The 21698-nt window shown below is 55.0% G+C and overlaps 3 protein-coding genes across 6 annotated transcripts in view; 1 reads left to right on the plus strand and 2 right to left on the minus strand.

The window, feature by feature from the left end:
• PCOLCE (procollagen C-endopeptidase enhancer) overlaps positions 1-4200 on the minus strand; it is a 13893-nt gene extending 9693 nt beyond the window's left edge. The window contains exons 1-5 of the mRNA XM_011985822.1: positions 3827-4200; positions 2840-2948; positions 2154-2412; positions 1153-1277; positions 563-701 (exon numbers count right to left, since the gene is read on the minus strand). Coding sequence (XP_011841212.1) covers positions 563-701; positions 1153-1277; positions 2154-2412; positions 2840-2948; positions 3827-4128 — 934 coding nt within the window. The 5' untranslated portion in view covers positions 4129-4200. The remainder of the gene's footprint in view (positions 1-562; positions 702-1152; positions 1278-2153; positions 2413-2839; positions 2949-3826) is intronic.
• Positions 3343-21698, plus strand: part of LRCH4 (leucine-rich repeats and calponin homology (CH) domain containing 4) — a 28703-nt gene continuing 10347 nt past the window's right edge. Inside the window, exons 1-2 of the mRNA XM_011985685.1 lie at positions 3343-3528; positions 20347-20763. Coding sequence (XP_011841075.1) covers positions 20544-20763 — 220 coding nt within the window. The 5' untranslated portion in view covers positions 3343-3528; positions 20347-20543. The remainder of the gene's footprint in view (positions 3529-20346; positions 20764-21698) is intronic.
• On the minus strand, positions 5237-20357 carry FBXO24 (F-box protein 24). 4 transcript variants are annotated; one of them, XM_011985683.1, is made up of 10 exons: positions 19982-20357; positions 16865-16963; positions 16582-16765; positions 15014-15249; positions 13881-14115; positions 11964-12122; positions 11286-11407; positions 10782-10913; positions 6171-6341; positions 5237-5836 (listed from the first exon to the last, which is right to left on the minus strand). In XM_011985683.1, exons 1-10 carry the CDS (start codon positions 20018-20020, stop codon positions 5471-5473), a joined length of 1743 nt encoding a protein of 580 aa, XP_011841073.1. In that variant the 5' UTR covers positions 20021-20357; the 3' UTR covers positions 5237-5470. The 4 variants fall into 4 exon arrangements, with proteins under 4 accessions (XP_011841073.1, XP_011841074.1, XP_011841071.1 ...); XM_011985684.1 differs by lacking the exon at positions 19982-20357 and adding an exon at positions 17296-17366; XM_011985681.1 differs by lacking the exon at positions 19982-20357 and adding an exon at positions 17147-17360.

The raw sequence follows: 21698 nt of genomic DNA on the forward strand, positions 1-21698 counted from the left end.
CCCCCCCCGTGACCTTTTTTGTTTGTTTGTTTGTTTGTTTGTTTGAGACAGGGTCTCACTTTGTCTCCCAGGCTTGAGTGCAGTGGCTCCATCTCGGCTCACTGCAGCCTTGACCTTCTGGGTTCAAGTAATCCTCCTGCCCCAGCCCCGCAAGTTGCTGGGACTACAGGCACGCCACCATGCCCAGCTAATTATTTTGTATTTTTAGTACAGACAGGGTTGCGCCATGTTGCCCAGGCTGGTCTCGAACTCCTAAGCTCAGGTGATCCTCCAGCTTCGGCCTCCCAAAGTGCTATGATTACAGTCATGAGCCACTACGCCTGGTCCGGTGGCCTTTTAACTTCGTCCCGACTTCGCAGAGCCCCATTCGCCTCTCTATCCCCAGACTCCAGACCCAAGGCCAAATCTTCTCTTTGCCTGGCCCGGAACCTGCTTCCCTCCCTGGTTTGGAGCCCTGGGGTTCAGATCCCGTCCCTTTAGTTGAACCCCGCCCTTACAAACAGCCGCTTGCGCGCGCGGTCCCCCTACTCTCTCACCCGGACTCGCCCAGGTCCCGCCCCTCACCCCGGGACTGCGTCGCCGCAGAACTTCCCCAGCCTCCGGGAGTCGTCGCTCACGGCTCCGTTGAACACGCTGACCGAGTCGTAGCGGCAGTAGGTGTCCGGCTCCAGGTCAAATTTCTCGAAGGTCAGCGCGATGACCTGGTGGCGGGTGGAGGCGGGGGCTGCGCGGTGGGACACCTCTCGGCGCCTGCACCTCATCTACTGGGTGCCTTCTGCAGCCCCTACTCCCACCTCCCGCGTCCCCTGGGCCCCCTCCTGAAGGCGTTCACACCACAGCACGCAGGACCACACACACCCATGGGACCCTGCAGGGGCGTCGGTCGTCGTCGTTGGCAAGGTCAAGTCCTGGCGCACTCACAAGTGACAGACCCGCGTGTTATACCAGGACCCTGTACCTCACTCTCCTGAGGCTTGTCTCAGTTGCAATTTTTACGTTTTTGTGTGCATGCAGGGGTTGGGGCTGTTTTGGGGGCCCACCAGCGCAAGCGCAGTGCTCGGGACACAGCAGATGTTCAATAAATATTTGCTGGCTGCAAGCTGGAGGGCGCCGCCTGGGTCCCCTAGGGCAGCCTGGCAGGAGGGTCGGTACCTGATCCCGGGGTGCGATGATGTGCCAGGAACAGCTGATGCCCGGGGGGTAATCGGACTCGGGCCAGTTGGGCGTGGTCAGGGTTCCCTGGGCCTTCTCCAGCCGCCCCCCGCAAAATTGGTGCTCTGGGGAGGGGAGAGAGGAGCGGGGGTGGGGGGCGGTGGAGACCCTCGGTCAGCTCGAGGAGAGCTCTAGGCTGGGAGCCCCGGCAGGCAGCTCGGATGTCTGGGGCTCAGGATGAGGGGACGAGAAGAAGGGGAGGTAAGACGGGGGCAGGTTAGCAGAGAGCGGCCGGGAGGAGCGCGGCTCGGGGAAGTCTGGGGCCGCAGGGCGCACTGGCGAGTGGTGGAAGCGGGAGGAGGAACTGGCTGGACGCCCCCTTCTGGCCCCTCCCCGACCCGCGGCCGCACCGCGCCTCTTCCCCTAGGAGATCCCATCTCCCCGGCCCTGCAGCAGAGTCCCCTTTCAGGCTGGAGAGGGTGTCCTCGACTTGGGGCACAGCCCCCGAGGCCCCCTTTAGGGAGGTCCCCGCCTGAAACATTGCAAGGGAGACTTCTGCCGCCAGGAGGGGGTGATGGGACCGCAATCGGGAGCCCAGGGCTGAGTGTAGGGGGGCCCCCCGGGTCGGAGGAACCTAGTCCCCCCAGCCCTGGGGTGCCCCCTCGCGCCCGTCGGAGGGAGCCCGATTGCGGACGGGGGCGGGCAGTTACTCACCGTCCCAGTAACCCCAGGCCGCCCATTCCACCCGCGGGTCGGTGACCCATTTCCGCCTCGCGCCTGGGGGGGGCCCTGGAAGAGGGGATGGGTGGGTGCGGGAGGAGGGGAGAGAAGACGGGGAGGAGGGACTGAAGGGGCGGTTAGTGAGGAAAATTGGTCAGGGAGGTAAGGCGCCCTAGGCGCTGGGGCGCGGGGTGGGCGGGGCAGAGGTTAGGGCTGGGGGCGGGACTGCGCCCGGGGCGGGGCCTGGAGTGGGGGGAAAGCGGAGGTGAGGGAGTTCTCACCAGTGCCCGAGGTGGCCCGCCCGCTGTACCAGAGCAGGAAGCCTCGTCCTCCTGTGCCCTCATCCGCCGTCATCCTCAGGGTCACCTGGTTGCCGGGGGCGACTAGGGGCGCAGGCCGGAAGGTCCCGCAAAAGCGTCCGAGCCGCTGGCCAGAAGTCCCAGACCCAGCGAAGACCTCCAGTGCATCGTAGCGGCAGGCGGGGTGCAGCTCCAGGTCGAAGACTCGGAATGAGAGGGACACAGTCTGACCCTCGGGGACCTGATAGCGGGGACAGAGGCGGGGACCCACAGAGTCAGGCCCCACACAACCCAGCCAGAGGGCAACTCCCCTGCCCCAAGCGTTTCTCGCAGAAACGGACTGAACGGGAAGAGGCCCCCATGCCAGTGTAGGGCAGAGGGCCTGGTCTCTGCAGCTCTGCTGGTGGCCTGTGCAGGGGACAAGAGCTGAGGCTTTGGAAGAGGAGGGAGGGCCGGGGACTGGAGAATGAGGATTTGAGGGAAGGGTTAAGAGGGTGCTTGTTACGGTGGGAATGATGCCTTTAGTGACAGAGGGAAGACACTTGGAGCTCCCCCAGGTTGAGAAGGTGGTGCCGGGGACTGGGGGTGGGGGCCTGGGGGCGGTCCCTGCAGTCAGGCCTTTTCCTCTGAGACTTTGACAAGGTGTAGTGCCCAGAGGGGCTTCTCACCGTTATGGTCCAGATGCACTCCTTATTAGGGGGGTAGAGGTTGGGGAACCCCTCACTTGCCACGTAACCTGATTCCCCCTTCACATCCCCTCCGCACAGGAACACGGGTCTGGAGAACAGAAACGGGGTCAGGAAAGAGCAGGGACGGGTGGGACGGGGGAGCACTGAAAAGATGGGGATGAGGTGATGAGGATGAAACTCCAAGGAGGGAAGCTGGGGGATGAAATGGAAAGGCCTTGAGAGACCTGGGGCAGCTTCCACCAGCCAGGACAGGGCTGGGGTGTCCCAGACTCCCACAAAGATAAGGGAAAAGTGGGCCTGGCAACTCGACCATCCCTCCAACCCCCAGAGTCCCCACCCCCACCCCAACAGGAATTCCCGGAATCCTCCTCGGCCCCCCTTCCTGACTCCCCCCTCACTCTGCCTGGCAGTCCAGGGACAGGAGCCGCCTAACTACTTCCAGATGTGGACACAGCCACGAGGCGGTGGGGGGGAGGGAGTGGAGAGATGGAGAGAGCTGCAGTGGTGATGGCCCTCTGATTGAACCTGGAGGCCAGGCCCCCCGAGCTCCTCACCTTAGCCCTGCCCCTGTTCCAAACTGCTTTAGAATCTGACTCCCAAGTCTCCACTCGCTGGCCCCTCCTCCCTCTAAATCCCTCTCGAATTCCTTCCTGGAATCCAGCTACCAGGCAAGTTCAGGAGCTTGACTCTCTCTTGGGTTCTATGGGGGGGCCAAGGATCTGGGTGGGTGGGGAGACTTAAGATACCAGAGGACGAAAGTGGGGGAATGGGAGCAGTGGTGGCCTGCAGGAGATCAAGGTCTTACAGCAGATGGGGAGGATTTGGGGGCCAGAGAAGGGTGAGGCGGTGGGAAATCTGGGGAGTGGTGTGTCAGCAAGGGAACCCAAAATATCCCCAGGCATAATGCCCCAGGAATCAGGGGTCTGAAGTTCACTGGAGCTGTCTGGAAGATGCCAAGAGACCTACCTGGTATAGTTGGGGGTCTGGCCCTGGGCAAAAGGCAGCAGGGCCCAGGCAGTGAGGAGGGGCCCCAGGAGGGAGGCTGTGGCTGCAGGCAGCATGGCCCGGGGGAAAGAGGCAGAGGTCCTCAAGACAGAGGCAGCAGCTGAATTTTGCAGAGCAGCAGCAGCGGTGGCGGCAGCAGCAGGATAATCAGCGCCAGATGGGGCAGCCTCGGGTGTGTGGGCGTGGGGACTGGCCAGTGGGGCGGGCGGTGGGGAAGGCGGGACAGTGGCGTGTCCTGGGACCTCTCTAGGTCTAGGACACATAAATGTTGACCTAAGAAGGGGGAGGAGCAGTGAGGGGCAGAGGCCGTCTCCCAGGCCTCAAGTAACGTCATCGGGAACCCCACTCTGTCCACTGAGGGAGTATCTCCAGGACCTTCTGAGGACTCACTAGCCCCCATCCTCCCCCAGCCCCTGCTTCCTCAGCTCAGGAGCCCTCATTGCTCACCCCCTGCCTGACCACCCCTGCCAGCCCATTTTCCAGTTTTTTTTTTTTTTTGAGACAGAGTCTCATTCTGTGATCCAGGCTGGAGTGCAGTGGCACCATCTCGGCTCACTGCAACCTTCGCCTCCCGGGTTCAAGCGATTTTTGTGCCTCAGCCTCCCAAGTAGCTGGGACTACAGGCGCATACCTCCATGCCTGGCTAATTTTTGCATTTTTAGTAGAGACAGGGTTTCAGCATGCTGTCCAGGCTGGTCTCGAACTCCTAGCCTCAGGTGATCCACCTGCCTTGGCCTCCCAAGCTGCTGAGATTATAGGCGTAGCCACCAAGCCTGGCCTCCACTTCAAATCTCTATTGCCTTCTCTCCAGGCCTGGGCCAGACTAGGCCAAGGAGAAGGAATTCTCACCCATGACCTCTTCCAACTACTTGAAGGTACAGGAAGCAAGGCAGGAGGCATGGGGTGTAGATGAAGGGAGTGTCCTTGTTACTGAGGAAGAGGTGGAAGGAGTAGAAAACAGAGCCCAAACCTGGGGGGTAAACAGAAGGAAGAGAGGAGGGGGCTGGCTTCAGGCTGAATTGAGATGGGTGGGAAGCTTGGGGGTCAAGAGGAACTGGCTGCCTCAGGATGGGACAAGTCTAATAGACAGGGACCCCAGGGGGGTAGCCAAGAGCATCTGTGCACAGAGTTGTTCCAGAAAGTGGGGCCAGGACTTCCCAGTCCAAATGACCGGGTGGGCTCTTGGGAGCGGGGAGTGGACAGCAATGTGAAGAGTTCAGGCAGCATCAGCTCCGCTGCATCTGAGACCTGGAGCTGCTTCTGTTGCCTGCCTCTGCCTGGGCTCCTGCCCTCCCGCACCCACCATGCCGGGCAGCAGACCCCCATCCCTGTCCATCCCTGCCAGCCTTCCACCAGGCCTCCACACCAGGCCTCACTGCAGCCTTTTATTCTATCCATCAAATCTCTCGTCCATGATAGTCAGGTTGGGGGCCCCTCCTGGGCAGCCCCCTGAACATTTTACAAAACAATTCCCTGCCTTACCCTGGTTAGCGGTCCCCACCCCCTAGCAACCCCTTCCCACATGCATGCACACAGTGGTCATTGCTCCTTAGTCCCTGGCCTGGGGCCAGACTCCCTCCAGGGACTAGGCTAGCATGAGGGGGATTAGGTCTCAGAGGCTGGGGGCCCTACACCACCCCCGCCTCCTTCAGCCTTCTGCAGCATGTCCAGGGCCTCCCAGAAGAAGTCCTTCTGTGCAGCCATCAGGGGCATCCACCCTACGATCTCCTTCATCTTCTCCATGCGGTCCTGCAACGTGTGGCAACTGTGGATCTGGCTAAGGTACTCCTCACAGGCCTGGGCCGTCCCCCCAGGGTCCTGGGGTGCTCCGGTCCCCAGGCTGGGCTCGGGAATCCCCACCACCCTGCTGGCTGGCAGGTCACGATAGGGGGTGTGCTGCTCGATGTCGTGGCTGGACAGGATGTATAGGCACTCCCTGGTGGCACAGAGGGCGCAGGCACACAGAGGGACCTTGGAGGAGGAGAGAAAGGGGCGTGGCTGAGTGGTACTTTCCTTGCAGGGGTTCCCAGGGAGCCCGGGCTAATCTGCCTATTGCATTCTTCCCTCTCACACCAGCCCCGAGCCTGCTAAGTCCCGGGGGTGTGAGAGGTTGGGCAAGGCCAGCACAGTCTGCTAAGGGAGAGAGCAGAGAGTGTGGTGTGAGGCACAGGAGGGAGGTGGGGTGATGCTAGGGAAATGGGACCCCCTGGGTCCCTGCAGGAGCCCCAGCTACAGCCTTGTGGGCTTCCTGGCTCACAAGACTCTCGTCTTCCCTGGGTGCCCGCTCCCCTGACCCCGCTCTGACCTTGACTTGGAGCTTGACGAAGGAGGCACTCCCCTTGGGCCAGCCTGGGAGGCGGCCCCCAGCCCCACAGCCGCAGCCCAGCAGCTCCTTGCTGAACTCTGAGCTCTGGCTCAGCACCAGAGAGTGGTTGAGGCCACACCACAGGGTGATGGGCCGCTGCAGGTAACGAACCTGGGGACACACGGCCAGGGGCCCTGAGCGGGGAGCACTAAGGGACTGCGGGGCTGGGGTGGGAAAAGGTTGACTGGAAGGCTCGGGGCAGAATGTGAACTGGGGAGGAGGAAATGGGAGCCAGCACTGCCCCACGCCCCAGGTCTGCCCTGCTGACCCCTGCAGCCCCCATACTCTAAGTGGTCACATAGAGTCTTGCACTTCTCTTGGTACTTCATCTATGCCCCCCAGAAAATGAGCTCCTTGCCTGAGCCCAGGGCCTGCTGTGGTGTACCCCTCATTTTCAGCCCACCCATCTGTGCCAGTCCAGCCTCTCATCCTGCCTGCCAGCCTCAGGGAGACTTGCTCCTTGTGCAACTCCAGGTTAGCCTCCAACACCACCCTGAGGAAGGACTTTCCTTCCACTATCCCTCCCTTCCTGCTCTACTATTGTCTTTTCTTCCTTTCTTTCTTCCTTCCTTCCTTCCTTCCTTCCCTCCTTCCCTCCCTCCCTCCCTCCTTCTTTTCTTTTCTTTCTTTTTTTTTCTTTCTTTATTTCTTTTCTTTCTTTCTCTTTCTTCCTTTCTTTCTTTCTTTCTTTTTCCTCCCTCCCTCCCTCCCTTCCTTCTTCCTTCTTTTTTTTTTTTTTTTTTTGAGACAGAGTCTGACTCCGTTGCTTAGGCTGGAGTGCGGTAGTACGATCTCAGCTCACTGCAACTTCTGCCTCCTGGCTTCAAGCGATTCTCCCACCTCAGCCTCCCAAGTAGCCGGGACTACGGGTCCCTGCCACCACACCCATCTAATTTTTGTATTTTTAGTAGAGACGGGGTTTATGCCATGTTGACCAGGCTGGTCTCGAACTCCTGACCTCAGGTGATCTGCCTGCCTTGGCCTCCCAAAGTGCCGGGATTACAGGCGTGAACCACTGCACCTGGCCTCCACTCTAGTATTTTTATTTTCTATTTTTTTTTTTAGAGATGGGGTCTCATTCTGTTGCCCAGGCTGAAGTACAGTGGTACAATCATAGCTCACTGCAGCCTTGAACTCCTGGGCTCAAGCCATCCTTCCGCCTCAGCCTCCTGAGTAGCTGGGACTACAGGCGTGCGTGTGCCACCACACCCGGCATGTGCCTATAATTTTGAAATTTAAAATTTTTAAATTGTCTATAGAGATAGTGTCTCACTATGTTGCCCACGGTGATCTTGAACTCCTGGCCTCCCACTTCAGCCTCTACCTTTTTTTTTTTTTTTTTTGTGGAGACAGAGTCTCACTCTGTTGCCCAAGCTGGAGTGCAGTCGCACGATCTCAGCTCACTGCAGCCTCTGTCTCTCCGCTTCAAGCAATTCTCCTGCCTCAGCCTCCCGAGTAGCTGGGACTATGGGTGCACACCGCCACGCCCGGCTAATTTCTTTTGTATTTTAGTGGAGACAGGGTTTCACTGTGTTGCCTGGGCTGGTCTTGAACTCCTGGGCTCACGAAATCCACCTGCCTTGGCCTCCCAAAGTGCTAGGATTACAGGTGTGAGCCACTGTGCTCAGCCTAGCATTTTCAACTTATCACATAATTCTTTTCCAAAATGGCCACCCTGTTTTTGAAAAAAAAAAAAAAATTCTTCTACTTGCTTCCTGCCGCTTCCTGCCGCTTCCTGCCTCTCTCTCTTAAGCAGCAGAGTTGGTTACATGACCAATCTGAGGTTGGCCACATTACTGTTCCTTCCCACAGCCAGTCTTTCCAGCACCTCCCTGGGATCTGGCTTTTTTCTTTACTACATTACTGACATGCTCTTTCTAGAGGCACTTGCCCTCTCAGCGGCTAAATCCCAGGGCCTCTTCTACCCCCTCATTCTCCTGAGCCTGTTAGCGCTTTAATTCTGAAGACACTGATAAGTAATTTATGGTCATTCTAGAAAAATTATGAAACATTGGCAAGCAAAAAATTAATTTTAAAATCATTGGAAATCCCACTATCTACTATTAATATCTTGCTAGATATTCTTCACTGTTGGCTAAACAAACAAATACACATAAGTTGTCTATTTTTCATTTTTTAGAGATAGGGTCTCAGTGTCACCCAGGCTGGAGTGCAGTGGTGATCACTGCAGCCTCCAACTCCTGGCCTCAAGCAATCCTCCTGTCTCAGCCTCGTGAGTAGCTGGGATTACAGATGCCAGCCACCATGATGGGCAAGTTGTGTATTTTTAAACAAAAAATGGGATGAGCCAAGGTGTGGTGGGTCGCACCTGTAATCCCAGCATTTTAGGAGTCTGAGGTGGGAGGATTGCTTAAAGCCATGAGTTCAGTATAAGCCTGGGCAACATAGCAAGACCCTGTCTCAAAAAAAAAAAAAATTATCTAGGCATAGTGGCGCATTCCTGTAGTCCTGGCTGCTTGGGAGGTTGAGGCAGGAGGATCTCTTGAGCCCTGGAGTTGGAAGCTGCAGCGAGCTACAATTGTGCCACTGCACTCCAGCTTGGGAAGCAGCAAGACCCTGTCTCAAAAAAGTAATAATAAAAATAAAAGAGGCTGGGTGTGGTGGCTCACGCCTGTAATTCCAGCACTTTGGGAGGCCAAGGTGTGCAGATCACCTGAGGTCAGGAGTCGAGACCAGCCTGGCCAACATGGTAAAACTCCGTCTCTACTAAAAATACAAAAATTAGCCGGGCATGGTGGTGGACGCTGTAATCTCATCTACTTGGCAGACTGAGGCAGGAGAATCACTTGAACCTGGGAGGCAGAGGTTGCAGTGAGCCGAGATCGCGCCATTGCACTCCAGCCTGGGAGACACAGCAAGACTCCATCTTGAAAATAAAATAAAAATAAAAATAAATGGTACTATATAAACCATTTCATAAAAGTTTTTTTCACCTAAAAATATGGCATGACTATCTTTTCCATGTCAGTAGTAAATGTATCTTACATTGTCACACTGTCAATTAACCCTGCCACCCACCCCATTTGGAACTTCCTTGTCACATGGCTTCTGGGACAGTGTTAGAGGGGTGCATGGCCTGTTTTAGAGGCACCTCTTCTTCGTCCCCTGCCTACCACGGGGCCTACTTCTCAGAGTTGCTTTTCAGTCTCTACTTCTGTCCATTCAACCATGTTCCCAGGTAGTATCTAATTGCCAGCTAGACGTTTCCAATTGAGTGTGGTTTTGGTTTTGTTTTGTTTTGAGAGAGTCTCTCTCTGTCACCCAGGCTGGAATGCAGTGGCACGATCTCGGCTCACTGCAACCTCCGCCTCCCAGGCTAAAGCAATTCTCGTGCCTCAGACTCCCGAGTAGCTGGGACTACAGGCACCTGCCACCAGATCTGGCTAATTTTTGTATTTTTTCTAGAGGCAGGGTTTCTCCATGTTGTCCAGGCTGATCTCATGGGATTACAGGTGTGAGATATCATCTTTCTTCCAGAGCCACCTGTCTTATACCCCTCTCTTCTACATCTAATCAGTTTTGAGGCCCTATTCATTTTCTTCCCAAATCAAATGGCTCCTGTATCCATTCCTTCGCATTCTCACTGCAGTGCCAGGCCCTTGTCTCAAGTGCTGCCATCACTCCACAACCTCCTGGCAGGTTCCCTGCCTCGGCCTCCTCTGCACAAGGCTCCTGACATGTTCTCAGTCACCTCTTGGGGGTTGCCTTCTCCCATTCCAGAACCTGCAGTGACTCTTCCCCAGATCTACACCTCTCTAGGCTTGTGCCCACCTGTACCACCTCATACCTCAGTGATTCCCAAGATGCCTTCTGTGCTTTAGTAAGACCCGTCTTGTCACTGTCCCAGGTATGTGCAAGTTTCGTGCCTATCCCCCTCCTTATCACACAAAATGCCTTCTCTATCCCTACCTAAGTCTTATGTAACCCACGACGCCCTGCTCACATCTGTTTTTTTTTAGATGGAGTCTCGCTGTGTTGCCCAAGCTGGAGTTCAGCAGCACGATCTCAGCTCACTGCAACTTCAGCTTCCTGGGTTCAAGAGACTCTCCTGCCTCAACCTCCTGAGTAGCTGGGATTGCAGGCATGTGCCATCACAGCCAGCTAATTTTTTATATTTTTGGTAGAGACGGGGTTTCACCATATTGCCCAGGCTGGTCTCGATCTCTTGACCTCAAGTGATCCGCCCACCTTGGCTGCCCAAAGTGCTGAGATTACAGGGGTGAGCCTCTGCACCTGGCCCCTGCTCACATCTTACCTCTTCTAGAAGTTACTCTAGCCTGCCCAGGTCACCCACTCTACCCCTTCACTAAATTCCTACTGCATTTACAGTGTGCACTGCACAGAATGGACCTCATAGTGCCAACCCTGGGTAAGACCTGGGGCAGTACCACTGACATTACATGTTGATTGGCTTAACTTCCCAGAGGAGCAGAATCTGGATTCTATGGAAGCAGGAGAAGTGGACATATCTGGGGGTTAGGGAATTGGAGGAAAGGGGTTGGGATGAGAGTTGCTGGGAAACAGTCTTACCTGTGTGGGTTCCCCTCGGTCCATTTTGTCCCCTGTTCCTAGCTGCCCGTATCTGTTATTTCCTTGCATAAAGATTCGGCCAAATTCATCCACCAGACCAAGGTGATTGTAGCCAAGAGCACAGAATAGGATCTAGCATGCAAGATAGAAAGGGGATAGGCATTCCATTCCCTCCAGAGGAACTCTGAGTTCCAGAGTCTCCCAGTCACTAACCTGCCATCCCCAGCTGATCTCTTTCTATTATATATATATATATATATATATATATATTTTAGAGATGGGGTCTCACTATGTTGCCCAGGCTGGTCTAGAGCTCCTGAGCTCAAGCAATCCTCCCTCCTCAGCCTCCCTCCGCACCCAGCCCTCAGCTGATCTCTTTTGGCATACCTCTCCCTGGGAATCCCCTGCCCCTCTGGATCAATCATTTGATTCCTATAATACTTCAGACCTTTCAATCACTACAGCCCCACCCCTCTGGTTGGCCCCATCCCTCCAGGAGCCTACCTTGGCAGGCAGTGAGAGAGCAAGCGGCATCTGCTGGTCCAGGGGGTCAAAGGCTTGAAGAGTCCCAAAGAGATCGCGATACACCCCTGGGGTATGCACCTCAAAATACACTTCCCCCTGGTCTGGGGGGTCAGGAGCCCTCAGCTCAGCAGCTTTGGGCACCCATTTCCTAGGGATAAGGCCCCACCTGGGATGAAAGCTACAAGATCCAAGGAGTCTCAAACCCACTAGGAATGCATCAACTAGGATGCCTGGGAACTGAAAACACATCTTTTGAGACTGAGTCTCGCTCGGTCGCCCACGCTGGAGCGAAGTGGCACGATCTCAGGTCACTGCAACCTCTACCTCCTGGTTCTAGTGATTCTTCTGCCTCAGCCTCTGGTGTAGCTGGGATTACAGGTGCCTGCCACCACACCCAGCTAATTTTTGTATTTTTAGTAGAGATGGGTTTTCGCCATGTTGGCCAGGCTGGTCTTGAACTCCTGACCCCAGGTGATCCACCTGCCTTCCCAAAGTGATGGGATTACAGGCAAGAGACACCATGCCGGCCCTAAACACATCTTTTCACTAGGATGCCCTCAGGGGTTGACCATCCAGCTGGAGTAAGGGTGAGGGCTGTCAGTGTTTGGAGGGTCTAACCAAAGCTGGGGGCTTGAGCTAGGGGGAGGTGGTCCATACCCGTGACGTAGAGGGTGCTGCTCTGATTGGAAGTCATGCAGGCCACGCGCAGGTGAGGCAGGTAGTGGGACACCTTCCTCAGGGCCAGCTGAACCGTGTAGGAGCGTGGCTGGTCCAGCTGGGTCTCATTCACTACCAAAGAGTAGATCTTTCCTTCCTCTGGGGGCAGGGGAAGCAGACAATTAGTTGGGGAGGGGATTCTCCAATAGCCACATAAACATCCCAAGAGACTCCCTAGGCTCTATGGGTGACACATTTACTGCCCTAGAGTGGGGCTGGAAGAAAAAGGGTGAGAAAGAAATAAGGGAAGAGTGACCCCAAGTCCCCCAGACTCCAGTTCCCACCATAAATCAGGGAAGTATTTCAGCATGAGAGATGAGTGGAGAGAAAAATCTAGCAGATTTGTTAGAATCCGATTTGAGTGAGAGGTCTGGGGATTGAGAGCCCTGCCTGGCATTCAGAAATGTAGAGGTGATCAAGTGTGGTGGCTCACACCTGTAATCCCAGCACTTTGGGAGGCCAGGGCAGGAGGATCACTTGAGGCCGGGAGTTCGAGACCAGCCTGGGCAACATAGCAAGACCCCCCCATCTCCTACCCTGCTCCAAAAAAGAAAAAAAAAAATTAAGAAAAAGCCTAGAGGGTTGCAGGCCTGGGGATGTGGTTAAGTATAAAGGACACTACGAAAGTAGGGAGCAGTTTGGAGTATAGTGAGGTGCTTGGCAGGGAAGCTGGGGAGATCTGAATTTTTTTTTTTTTTTTTTTGAGACAGAGTCTCGCTTTGTTGTCAGGCTGGAGTGCAATGGTGCGACTTCGGCTCACTGAAACCTCTGCCTCCTGGTTCAAGCAATTTTTCTGCCTCGGCCTCCCGAGTAGCTGGGACTACAGGCACGTGCCACCATGCCCAGCTAATTAGCTAACTTTTGTATTTTTAGTAGAGACGGGGTTTCACCATGTTGGCCAGATGGTCTCAATCTCTTGACCTCAAGTGATCTGCCCATCTTGGCCTCCCAAAGTGCTGGCATTACAGACGTGAGCCACCACGCCCTGCCAAGATCAGACTTTTTAAAATCAGGTGTTCACTAATAGTGGTTTGCAAACTGTTTTTTCGCAGCAGGGCCTTTTTGTTGTTGTTGTTGTTTTTTTGGAGACGGAGTCTCGCTCTGTCACCCAGGCTGTAGTGCAGTGGCACAATCTTGGCTCACTGAAACCTCCACCTCCTGGGTTCAAGTGATTCTTCTGCCTCAGGCTCCCAAGTAGCTGGGACTACAGATGCACGCCACCAGGCCCGGCTATTTTTTTTTTTTTTTTTTTTTGAGACGGAGTCTTGCTCTGTCACCAGGCTGGAGTGCAGTGGCATGATCTCGGCTCACTGCAACCTCTGCCTCCTGGGTTCAAGGGATTCTCCTGCCTCAGCCTCTGGAGTAGCTGAGACTATAGGTGTGCACCACCATGCCTGGCTAATTTTGTATTTTTTTAAGTAGAGTCAGGGTTTCACCAGGTTGGTCTCGATCTCTTGACCTCGTGATCCACCCGCCTTGGCCTCCCAACAACTGGGATTACAGGTGTGAGCCACCGCGCCCGACCTAATTTTTGTATTTTTTAGTACAGATGGGGTTTTGCCATGTTGGTCAGGCTGGTCTCGAACTCCAGACCTCAGGTGATCTGCTCACCTTGGCCTCCCAAAGTGCTGGGGTTACAGGTGTGAGCCACTGCACCCAGACAGGACCTTTTATTCATGTAAAATATTAAGCAGAATCCTAGACTAGGAGACAGAGAAAGGCAGAGCTATTTAGATGGAGACTAGGATAAGGTGGCATATGGAAACTAGTCTGAGGGGCCTCCCTCCCCCTCCTCTGCAGCAGGGCCTGAGGAATCTGAAGGAAACAGTTTGCAAAAGCCACTGCTTTGGGCCACACCTGTGAGGAGCAGTAGAGCCCGCTGGGTCTCCTGACCAACCAGCACGATCTGCTTGAAGGTCATGGAGTGGTGGAATGTCATCTTGAAGACCCGCTGCCCGCTAGACTGCAGATAGACCTCAACACAGTCACAGGCCCGGCTGCTGGTGGTACCCACCACTTCCTGCTGCTCCCGAGTGGCCAAGACGTACAGGTATTTACGGTAAACTGTGTCACACCTTGGGTCTGAGGCAAACTGGGGGAAAAGATAAGGGCATCTGAGATCTAGGGTTTCAAAATGGGATGGGGCTGGGGCAGCTAGATCCTGGGGTGGGAGGTGAAATGCTTGGGTCCAGGGTTGGGAAATAAGCCCTTGATTTCAAGTTCCTATATGGGAGGGCAGAAGTCATAGGAAAGACACCTCAGGACTAATGGGGGTCTAGGTCCTCAAAAGAGAGGTGGCGATATGGTTAGGCTCTGTGCCCCCACCCAAATCTCATCTCGGATTGTAATCCCCAGGTGAGCGGTGATTGGATCATGGGGGTGGTTTCCCCCATGCTGTTCTCGCGATAGTGGGTTCTCACAAGGTCTGATGGATTTATAAGGCAGTTTTCCCTGCTCTTGCTTGTGCGTTCTTGCCTGCTGCCATGTAAGATGTGCCTCTTCCCCTTCTGCCATGATTGTAAGTTTCTTGAGGCCTCCCCAGCCATGTGGAACTGAGTCAATCAAACCTCTTTGCCTTATAAATTACCCAGTCTCAGGTATGTCTTTCTTTTTTTTCTTTTCTCTTTTTTGAGAGAGAGTCTCGCTCTTGTTGCCCAGGCTTGAGTGCAAGGGTGCGATCTCAGCTCACTGCAGCCTCTGCCTTCCAGGTTCAAGTGATTCTCCTGCCTCAGCCTCCCAAGTAGCTGGGATTATAGGCACCTGCCACCATACCCAGCTAATTTTTGTATTTTTAGTAGAGACAGGGGTTTTGCCATGTTGGCCAGGCTGGTCTCGAACTCCTGGTCTCAGGTGATCCACCTGCCTCAGCCTTCCAAAGTGCTAGGATTATAGGTGTAAGCCACTGCACCTGGTCTCAGGTACATCTTTATAGCAGCGTGAAAATGGACTAACACAGGTGGGATCTCAGCTGCCAGGGTTCTGCTACTTACATCTTTGGCCCCACGACACAACACAACATAGCGACAGGCCCGCTTCCACTGCATCTGGCCGAGGGTGGAGACCAGGGCATTTTTGAGGAAGAAGAGGGTCCCCACATAGTCAAGAATGAAGACATGATCCTTGGTGGGCAAGAAGCGACGGTAGCCATGGGCTAGCAAGGGGGCCACGCTCTTGCTGAGACATCGGCGGCGGCCTCCAAATGCCTGGAAATACAGGCCCTTCGTGTCTGGAGGAGGGAAGGAGATAGAAGGTTCAAGGGATGGGATGACACGAGGGAGATGAGATGGAGCTTGGGTAGATTTCTCAGACACCCAAGTTTGTAGCTCCTCCCCATCCCCAAGACAGGGGAACAGACCCTTTATGAAGGAGATGTGTACAATAAGCTTAGATTATATTGGACATGTGAACTTTAGTCTCCAGCCGACCTCAGCCCAGGGTCAAACATGTGCTTCTTAGTGAGCAGGTCTTTGGTGCAACCTTGCATCAGCGATGTCGAGGAAAACTCTTAAGAATATTAAGACACAGAGGCCGGGCGTGGCATCCAACCCCCTCACTCTGAGCCCCTCCTCCCATCCTCACAGCCCAGTGAATTTTTGCACGCCTGTAATCCCAGCACTTTAGAAGCCCAGGAGTTTGAGACCAGCCTGGGCAATGTGGCAAAACCCCATCTCTACTAAAAATACAAAAATTATCCGGGTGTGGTGGCGGGAGCCTGTAATCCCAGCTACTCAGGAAGCTGAGGCACGAGAATACTTGAACTCGGGAGGTGGAAGTTGCATTGAGCCAAGATCCTGCCACTGTGCTCCAGCCCCCATGGGTGACAGAGCAAGACCCTCTCTCAAAAAAAAACAACAAGAAAACCTGTCTAAAAAAAAAAAAGGGTGGGGGGGAAGAAAGAAAAGAAAAAAGAGACAGAAATAAGAGTGGAAAGGAATGATCAATGAAGTCCGCTCATCCTCCCCCACCCCTAGCTTTGGATCTGTGTTCTGGGTTCCCCTTCTCTTTTAATCTCCCAGTGAGTGTAACAAGTACACTCTGGGGGATCCCTGGAGGGGAAGAGGGTTTCTGACATGGTTCTCAGGCTGGGGGTGATTTTGTCCTTCAGGGGCATTGGTTGTCACGATTAAGGGGGATGCTGCTGGCCATCTGGCGGGTGGAGGCCAGGGTTGCTGCTTAAACATCCTATGATGCAGAGGACCGCTCCCCACAGTAAGGAAGTATTTCGCCCAAAATATCAATAGTAAGTTCAGAAGCCTTGGGTTAGAGGAGGGAAAACTCCAGGTTTGGGGAGTGAGGGATGCCTCTAGGGAAAAAGCGGGAAGTGTCTGTGTACAGAGGGAGACTTGGCGGGGAGGCCGCTAATGGGGGCTGTGGGTGGATTCTGAAGACTTGCAGGAAGTACTCAAGGGAGAATGTTTGAACTGGACCCGTTTCTTCCGGAGAAAGGGGCCCTGGAAGCACTGTTAGAAGTGTGGGTGTCATCAGGGGCCTTTAGAGAGCAGGAAGGCTAAGGCAGGACAAGAGGCAAGGAGAACAGGAGGTTCTGGGAAAGGTGTACAGTTCAGAATGGCAGCTCTCTTCCAGGGCCGGACTCCAGAACCCTGATCTCGGAGGCGCGGACTGAGTCTGCGACAGATGCGTCTCCACACGCCTTCCGCATCGCACACTTCGTGGAAGTAGCGGCAGGTCTGGCCGAGGGCGACAAGGTCTCTGACTGGGAGGAATGAGATGATATGCTCCACCTGGGAGGGAGGAGGGAAGAGGCGGGGGGGTCATCGGTGGCTCCTTGGTGGTCTGGCCCCCAATCCTATTATTCTCAACCCCCCTCCCCAAGGACTCACCAGCTCTGGGGGGAACAACTGGATAGAAATTGGATTCCCTTTCCCCTTCTTCTCTTCAACCCCAAGCTCCGGGCCACAAGAAGGGCAGCTTCTCTTCACCTACCCGAGAAGGGGTACATAGGGTCCCATGAGGGTCCCACATCCTTTTTTCGCTTCTCTCTGCCTATCTTGGGGCTCATCTGACTCCAGCCGGGTGCAGTCATGTCCTCCCCTCTCTCTCCAGACCCATCCCTAACTTCTCCAAATAACTCCTCCCAATCTCCTGCGGCCAATCCCCCTCACCCGGAGCCCCTCCTCCCGTCCACACAGCCTGGTGAATTTTTGCAGCTTCCGTCTCTGGCTTCTCCTCACCATCCTGATTGCCCCCTCCCTGCTTCTGCCCTCCTGTCTCCTAGGCCCTTGGCCCCCCGTTCCTGCTGGCTTTCCCACACCATGTCCCCTGCCTAGGCTTGGGGGACCTCTGGGGCCCCTCTGCCTCCTAGACCCCTCCCCCATGGAGTCTGGGGCTAACAAACCTCTCTGTGACCTCACTGTTTGGCCACTGTGACCTGTTCCCTTTAATCTTGTCCAGGACCCATCTCTCAGACAGCTCCTGGGTTCTAGCTCAGTTCTAGCCATCACATGGCTCAAGGGATATGCATTTTACTGGAGAAATAAAGTGTGAATTACTGGTAGGTGACATCTTTATTTCAGGGAGCAGGAGGAGGTTTTCCCACTTGAGGCCCTTTTAGCACTAACTTTGTAGATAAACACTGGTGAATTCTTCATGTTTCAGCAGGCCAAGGCCTCCAGGGATTGCTAGCTCAAGAGTATAGGCTCAAAAAACTATAAACTCAGTTTGACAGGTGAGATGGAGAGATGACTATGCTCATAATCGTTTAGCTCACAAATGATTCAGCAAACTCTTTAGACTCATGAAAAAACACATCCAAAAGGAGACTGCAGCCTGGTGCCGGTGGCTCATGCCTGAAATCCCAGCACTTTTGGGTGGTCATGGTGCAAGGATGGCTTGAGGCCAGGGGTTCAAGACCAGCCTGGTCAACATAGAGAGACCCTGTGTTTATATATATATAAAACTTAAAAATTACCCAGGCGTGGTGATGCACCCCTGTAGTCCCAGCTACTCAGAAGGCTGAGGCAGAAGGATTGCTTGAGCCCAGTTTGAGGCAGCAGTGAGCTATGATCCTGCCACTGTACTCCAGCCAGGGCGAGAATGATACCCAGTTTCAAAACAAAACAACAACAAAAAAGAAGACTGCTTTTGCTTTCCTGATGGGCAATAACATCATTGCATGTATAAAGGACAACCTATTAAGGTGGGAGAAAGGGATGGATGTCCTCTGAAAGCTTAGGATTTCTCCCAGGGTCTCTGATATTAGCTTTGTCTTACGTGGGGTGACATTTATGAGGAGAAACAGCAGGGGTCAGGGTTGTGTCTGTCCCGATCAGGGCAGATCTACACCAAGAAATCCAAGGAGTGGCTGGCTCTTGCAGGGGTTCAAAGGAGTCTCATCCTGCCAGACCACCAGCTCTCACCACACGGTGTCACAGATCCGTTAATTGACTGCACCAGACTGACCACCCAAGTTCCCTTATGTATGGTGCCTAGCCACAGCTAGGCTGGGATGCCTAAGATGGAATCTTAATACTTCAACAACTATTCAGGAATATCAACCTCTGAGATGTGAACTTAGGAGAAAGCAACTTCAGTGACTTGTTTCTGGGCAACCTACCACATAGGAAGGGGACTGCATTAAGGACTTATGCCACTAGAAAGGAAGTTAAGATCTCCAAGTAGACAGAAAGGTATTTTCCATTCCTCTTGCATTTGGATCCCCTTTATCCACTCCATTTCACTCCAGGAGGCAAACGAGAGGTTGTGAATAGAAAAAGTCCACTGTGGGTCAGGCTTGGTGGCTCACGCTTATAATCCCAGCACTTTGGGAGGGCGAGGTGGGAGGATTGCTTGAGCCCAGGAGTTTGAGACCAGCCTGGGCAACATAGTAGGACCCTGTCTCTACAAAAAATACAATTAGCTGGCATGGTGGTGCATGACTGTAGTCACAGTTACTCGGGAAGCTGAGGTGGGAGGTTGAGGCTGCAGTGAGCCGTGATCAAGCCACTGCACTCCAGCCTGGGCAACAGAGCAACTCTGTCTCAAAAGAAAGAAAAAGTCCACTGTGGGCCGGGTGCAGTGGCTTATGCCTGTGATCCCAGTACTTTGGGAGGCAGAGGCAGGATCGCTTGAGGTCAAGAGTTTGAGACCAGCCTGGGCAACGTAGCAAAACCCCATCTCTACAAAAATTAAAAATAAATTAGCCAGGCGCGGTGGTGCCGCCCGTGGTCCCAGCTACTTGGGAGGCTGAGGCGGGAGGATCCCTTGAGTCCAGGCATTCAAGGCTGCAGTGAGCCATGACTGCACCACTGCACTCCAGCCTGGGCGACAGAACCAGACCTTCTTTAAAAAAAAAAAAAAAAAAAAAAAGAAGAGGAAGGGAAAGGAAGGGAGACTGAGGGAGGAAGAGAGGAAGGGAGTGAAAATATCCATTGTGAAAACTGAGGGAGAGGGAAAGGGCTGTGCGTAGAGGATCCAGAGGCCTGGTTTCTACAGCCAGCTGTCAGGAACTTGCTGTTCGCTCTTGCTAACGCATCAACTTCCCTCTGCCTCAGTTTCTGCATTCGTAGCATCAACGGCGTTTTCTAGACGGTGAGATCCTTTCTAAGCCTCTAAAACCCCCAGGTCTGGTCCCCTCTCCATTCCTGTCCAGGGGAGCTCCTCGGGTGAGACGGCAGACCGTGCAACGCTGCAGCTACACCCTCCCTCCTCGAGCTGGGCGTCTCCAGGCTCTGGGAAGCCCCCCGCCCGCCCCCAGCCCGGGGGTCCCTAGACCCCTGCCAGAGGCTTCACAGTCGGAGGTTCCCCCGCTGGCCCCTTCAGCTGCGACAACGGCCAGTGCACTGGCCTCAAGCAGTCGCCCGACTCCCTTCCAGCCCCTGACGCCGGCTAGCCCCCTAACACGTCCAGCTCGCACTCGCCACTGCAGCCGCGCACTGCGTTCCCAGCCGACCCAGGGCTCCGCGTTCATTCTTAATCTCAGTCTTAAAGTTCTAGCTCACCCGCCTCCTCCTTAGCAAAGGGACCGCCTTCTCGCCCATGCTATTGGTAGGTAGAGCCGTCCCTCAGAGAAGAGGCTGGTCCAGATTCCCTTCAGAGGCTCTAATTGGCCTTCTTGACAGTCACTCGCCTGTATCTGGCTTACGATTGGTCTTTGGGGGACGAGGACTAGGCGCTCCTGCTTGCGGTCCCTCGGCCCTTTTCCCTACTAGTTGAGTGCCAGTGTCCCCTCCTCTTGGTTGGACCTGATTGGCTCCACCTCCAGATCTAAGCATTGTGATTGGGTGCGGCTGCGCTGGGCGGGACGGCCTGGAGCGCCAGCCGTTGGCGAGCCCTCTATACTCATTCCCCTCCCTTCTCTCGTCAGACTCCAGCGCCGGAGCTCCACCCCACTGGCGGGTTCTGATTGGTCAGTTCTGACGCGTCTCGGGGCCACGATTGGTCCGTCGGGTCCCGGACATAGCTCCCTCCCCCTTGAGGCAACTACGGCGGCTCCAAGGAGGGGGAGGGGGAAGGAGGGACGGCGGGTCCCGTCAGTCAGGCAGCGGGAGCCGCCGGGAGCGGATGGCGGCGGCCGTAGCGGCTCCACTCGCCGCTAGGGGTGAGGAGGCGGCAGCCACAACCTCCGTGCCCGGGTCTCCGGGTCTGCCAGGGAGTCGCAGTGCAGAGCGGGCCCTAGAGGAGGCCGTGGCCACCGGGACCCTGAACCTGTCTAACCGGCGCTTGAAGCACTTCCCCCGGGGCGCGGCCCGTAGCTACGACCTGTCAGACATCACCCAGGCTGGTGAGTGCAGCCGGGCCCTGGGCCCGACCGGGACCCTCATTTGCATAGCCCCACCCCGGGCCCCGCCCAATCCGGGGGTCGGGCCCGCCCTTTCACCTGGTGGCCAGGGTTGCTGCCCCTCCTGATTGCCGTAAACCTGCAGCCACCCCGTCCCATCTTTGAGAAAGCCCTGGACAATGAACGTGCTTCTCGTTTGCACAGAACGCCCAGCGCCTCCGAGCTTTGAGAGAGATTCCTCCTTTCTCTTTATTTGCATAGCTGCGCACCTGTAGGATGGTCCCGCCCCTCACCTGGTTGTCTCATTTACATGACCTCTTAACCTCAGCTCCAATCGGTCTATGAAGCAGTCCCCACGAGCTCCTCTAATAACTGCTTTCTCTCCCATCTCTTCGTCTACACCTTTTAATCCCCTTCCCACCGAGATCCGAGCCCCAGGCACCCCCTTCCCGTGACTGGTCCCTACGCCCAAGGTTTCTGCTTTCTGTGCCGCAACCCCGCCCCCTGAAGTCCTGGCCCTCTCCACTGTCCACGCAGCCTATGGGAAAGCCTATGGGAAAGAAGCAAATCTCTACCTCCCCTCACTCTTTTCTCTCTGAGCTCTTCCGCCTATTATCCCCAACCCCCTTATCTGAGACTCCTCCTCCTCCTTCCTAAGCCTGTGAGGTCACTGTGGAGCCTGTGACCTCATAGGGATCCTAGAATTCCCATTTCAGTTTCTGCTTTTTTCCGGGGAGGGACTTGAGGCCGTTGCTGGAGGGAAGGAAATCTTATCTCCTAGCTGGGAGTGCTGGCCAGCTAGAGACTGTCCCAAGCCTCAACCCTCAGGATCTGTCCAACCATGCACCCTCTACCCTGGTGTCTGTGGACGGTAGGGGGTGGGGGACTTAACTGTGACAGGTGAGTCAGGCCTCAGCTACTCAGGAGGCAGCCTATGA

This window comes from Mandrillus leucophaeus, unplaced genomic scaffold, assembly GCF_000951045.1.
Source record: "Mandrillus leucophaeus isolate KB7577 unplaced genomic scaffold, Mleu.le_1.0 Scaffold29, whole genome shotgun sequence".
Classification (NCBI taxonomy): Eukaryota; Metazoa; Chordata; class Mammalia; order Primates; family Cercopithecidae; genus Mandrillus; species Mandrillus leucophaeus.

Excerpts from the sequence above, each read along its gene's own strand:
- FBXO24 (XM_011985681.1), bottom strand. The coding sequence starts at position 17,359 with ATGGGGGAGGGGTCTAGGAGGCAGAGGGGCCCCAGAGGTCCCCCAAGC. Across the intron at positions 11,408-11,963 it reads CAGCACCCTCTACGTCACGG|ACCAGGGGGAAGTGTATTTT; the intron begins GTATGGACCACC and ends CTGACCCCCCAG. Across the intron at positions 6,342-10,781 it reads ACCGAGGGGAACCCACACAG|GTTCGTTACCTGCAGCGGCC; the intron begins GTAAGACTGTTT and ends GTGTGTCCCCAG.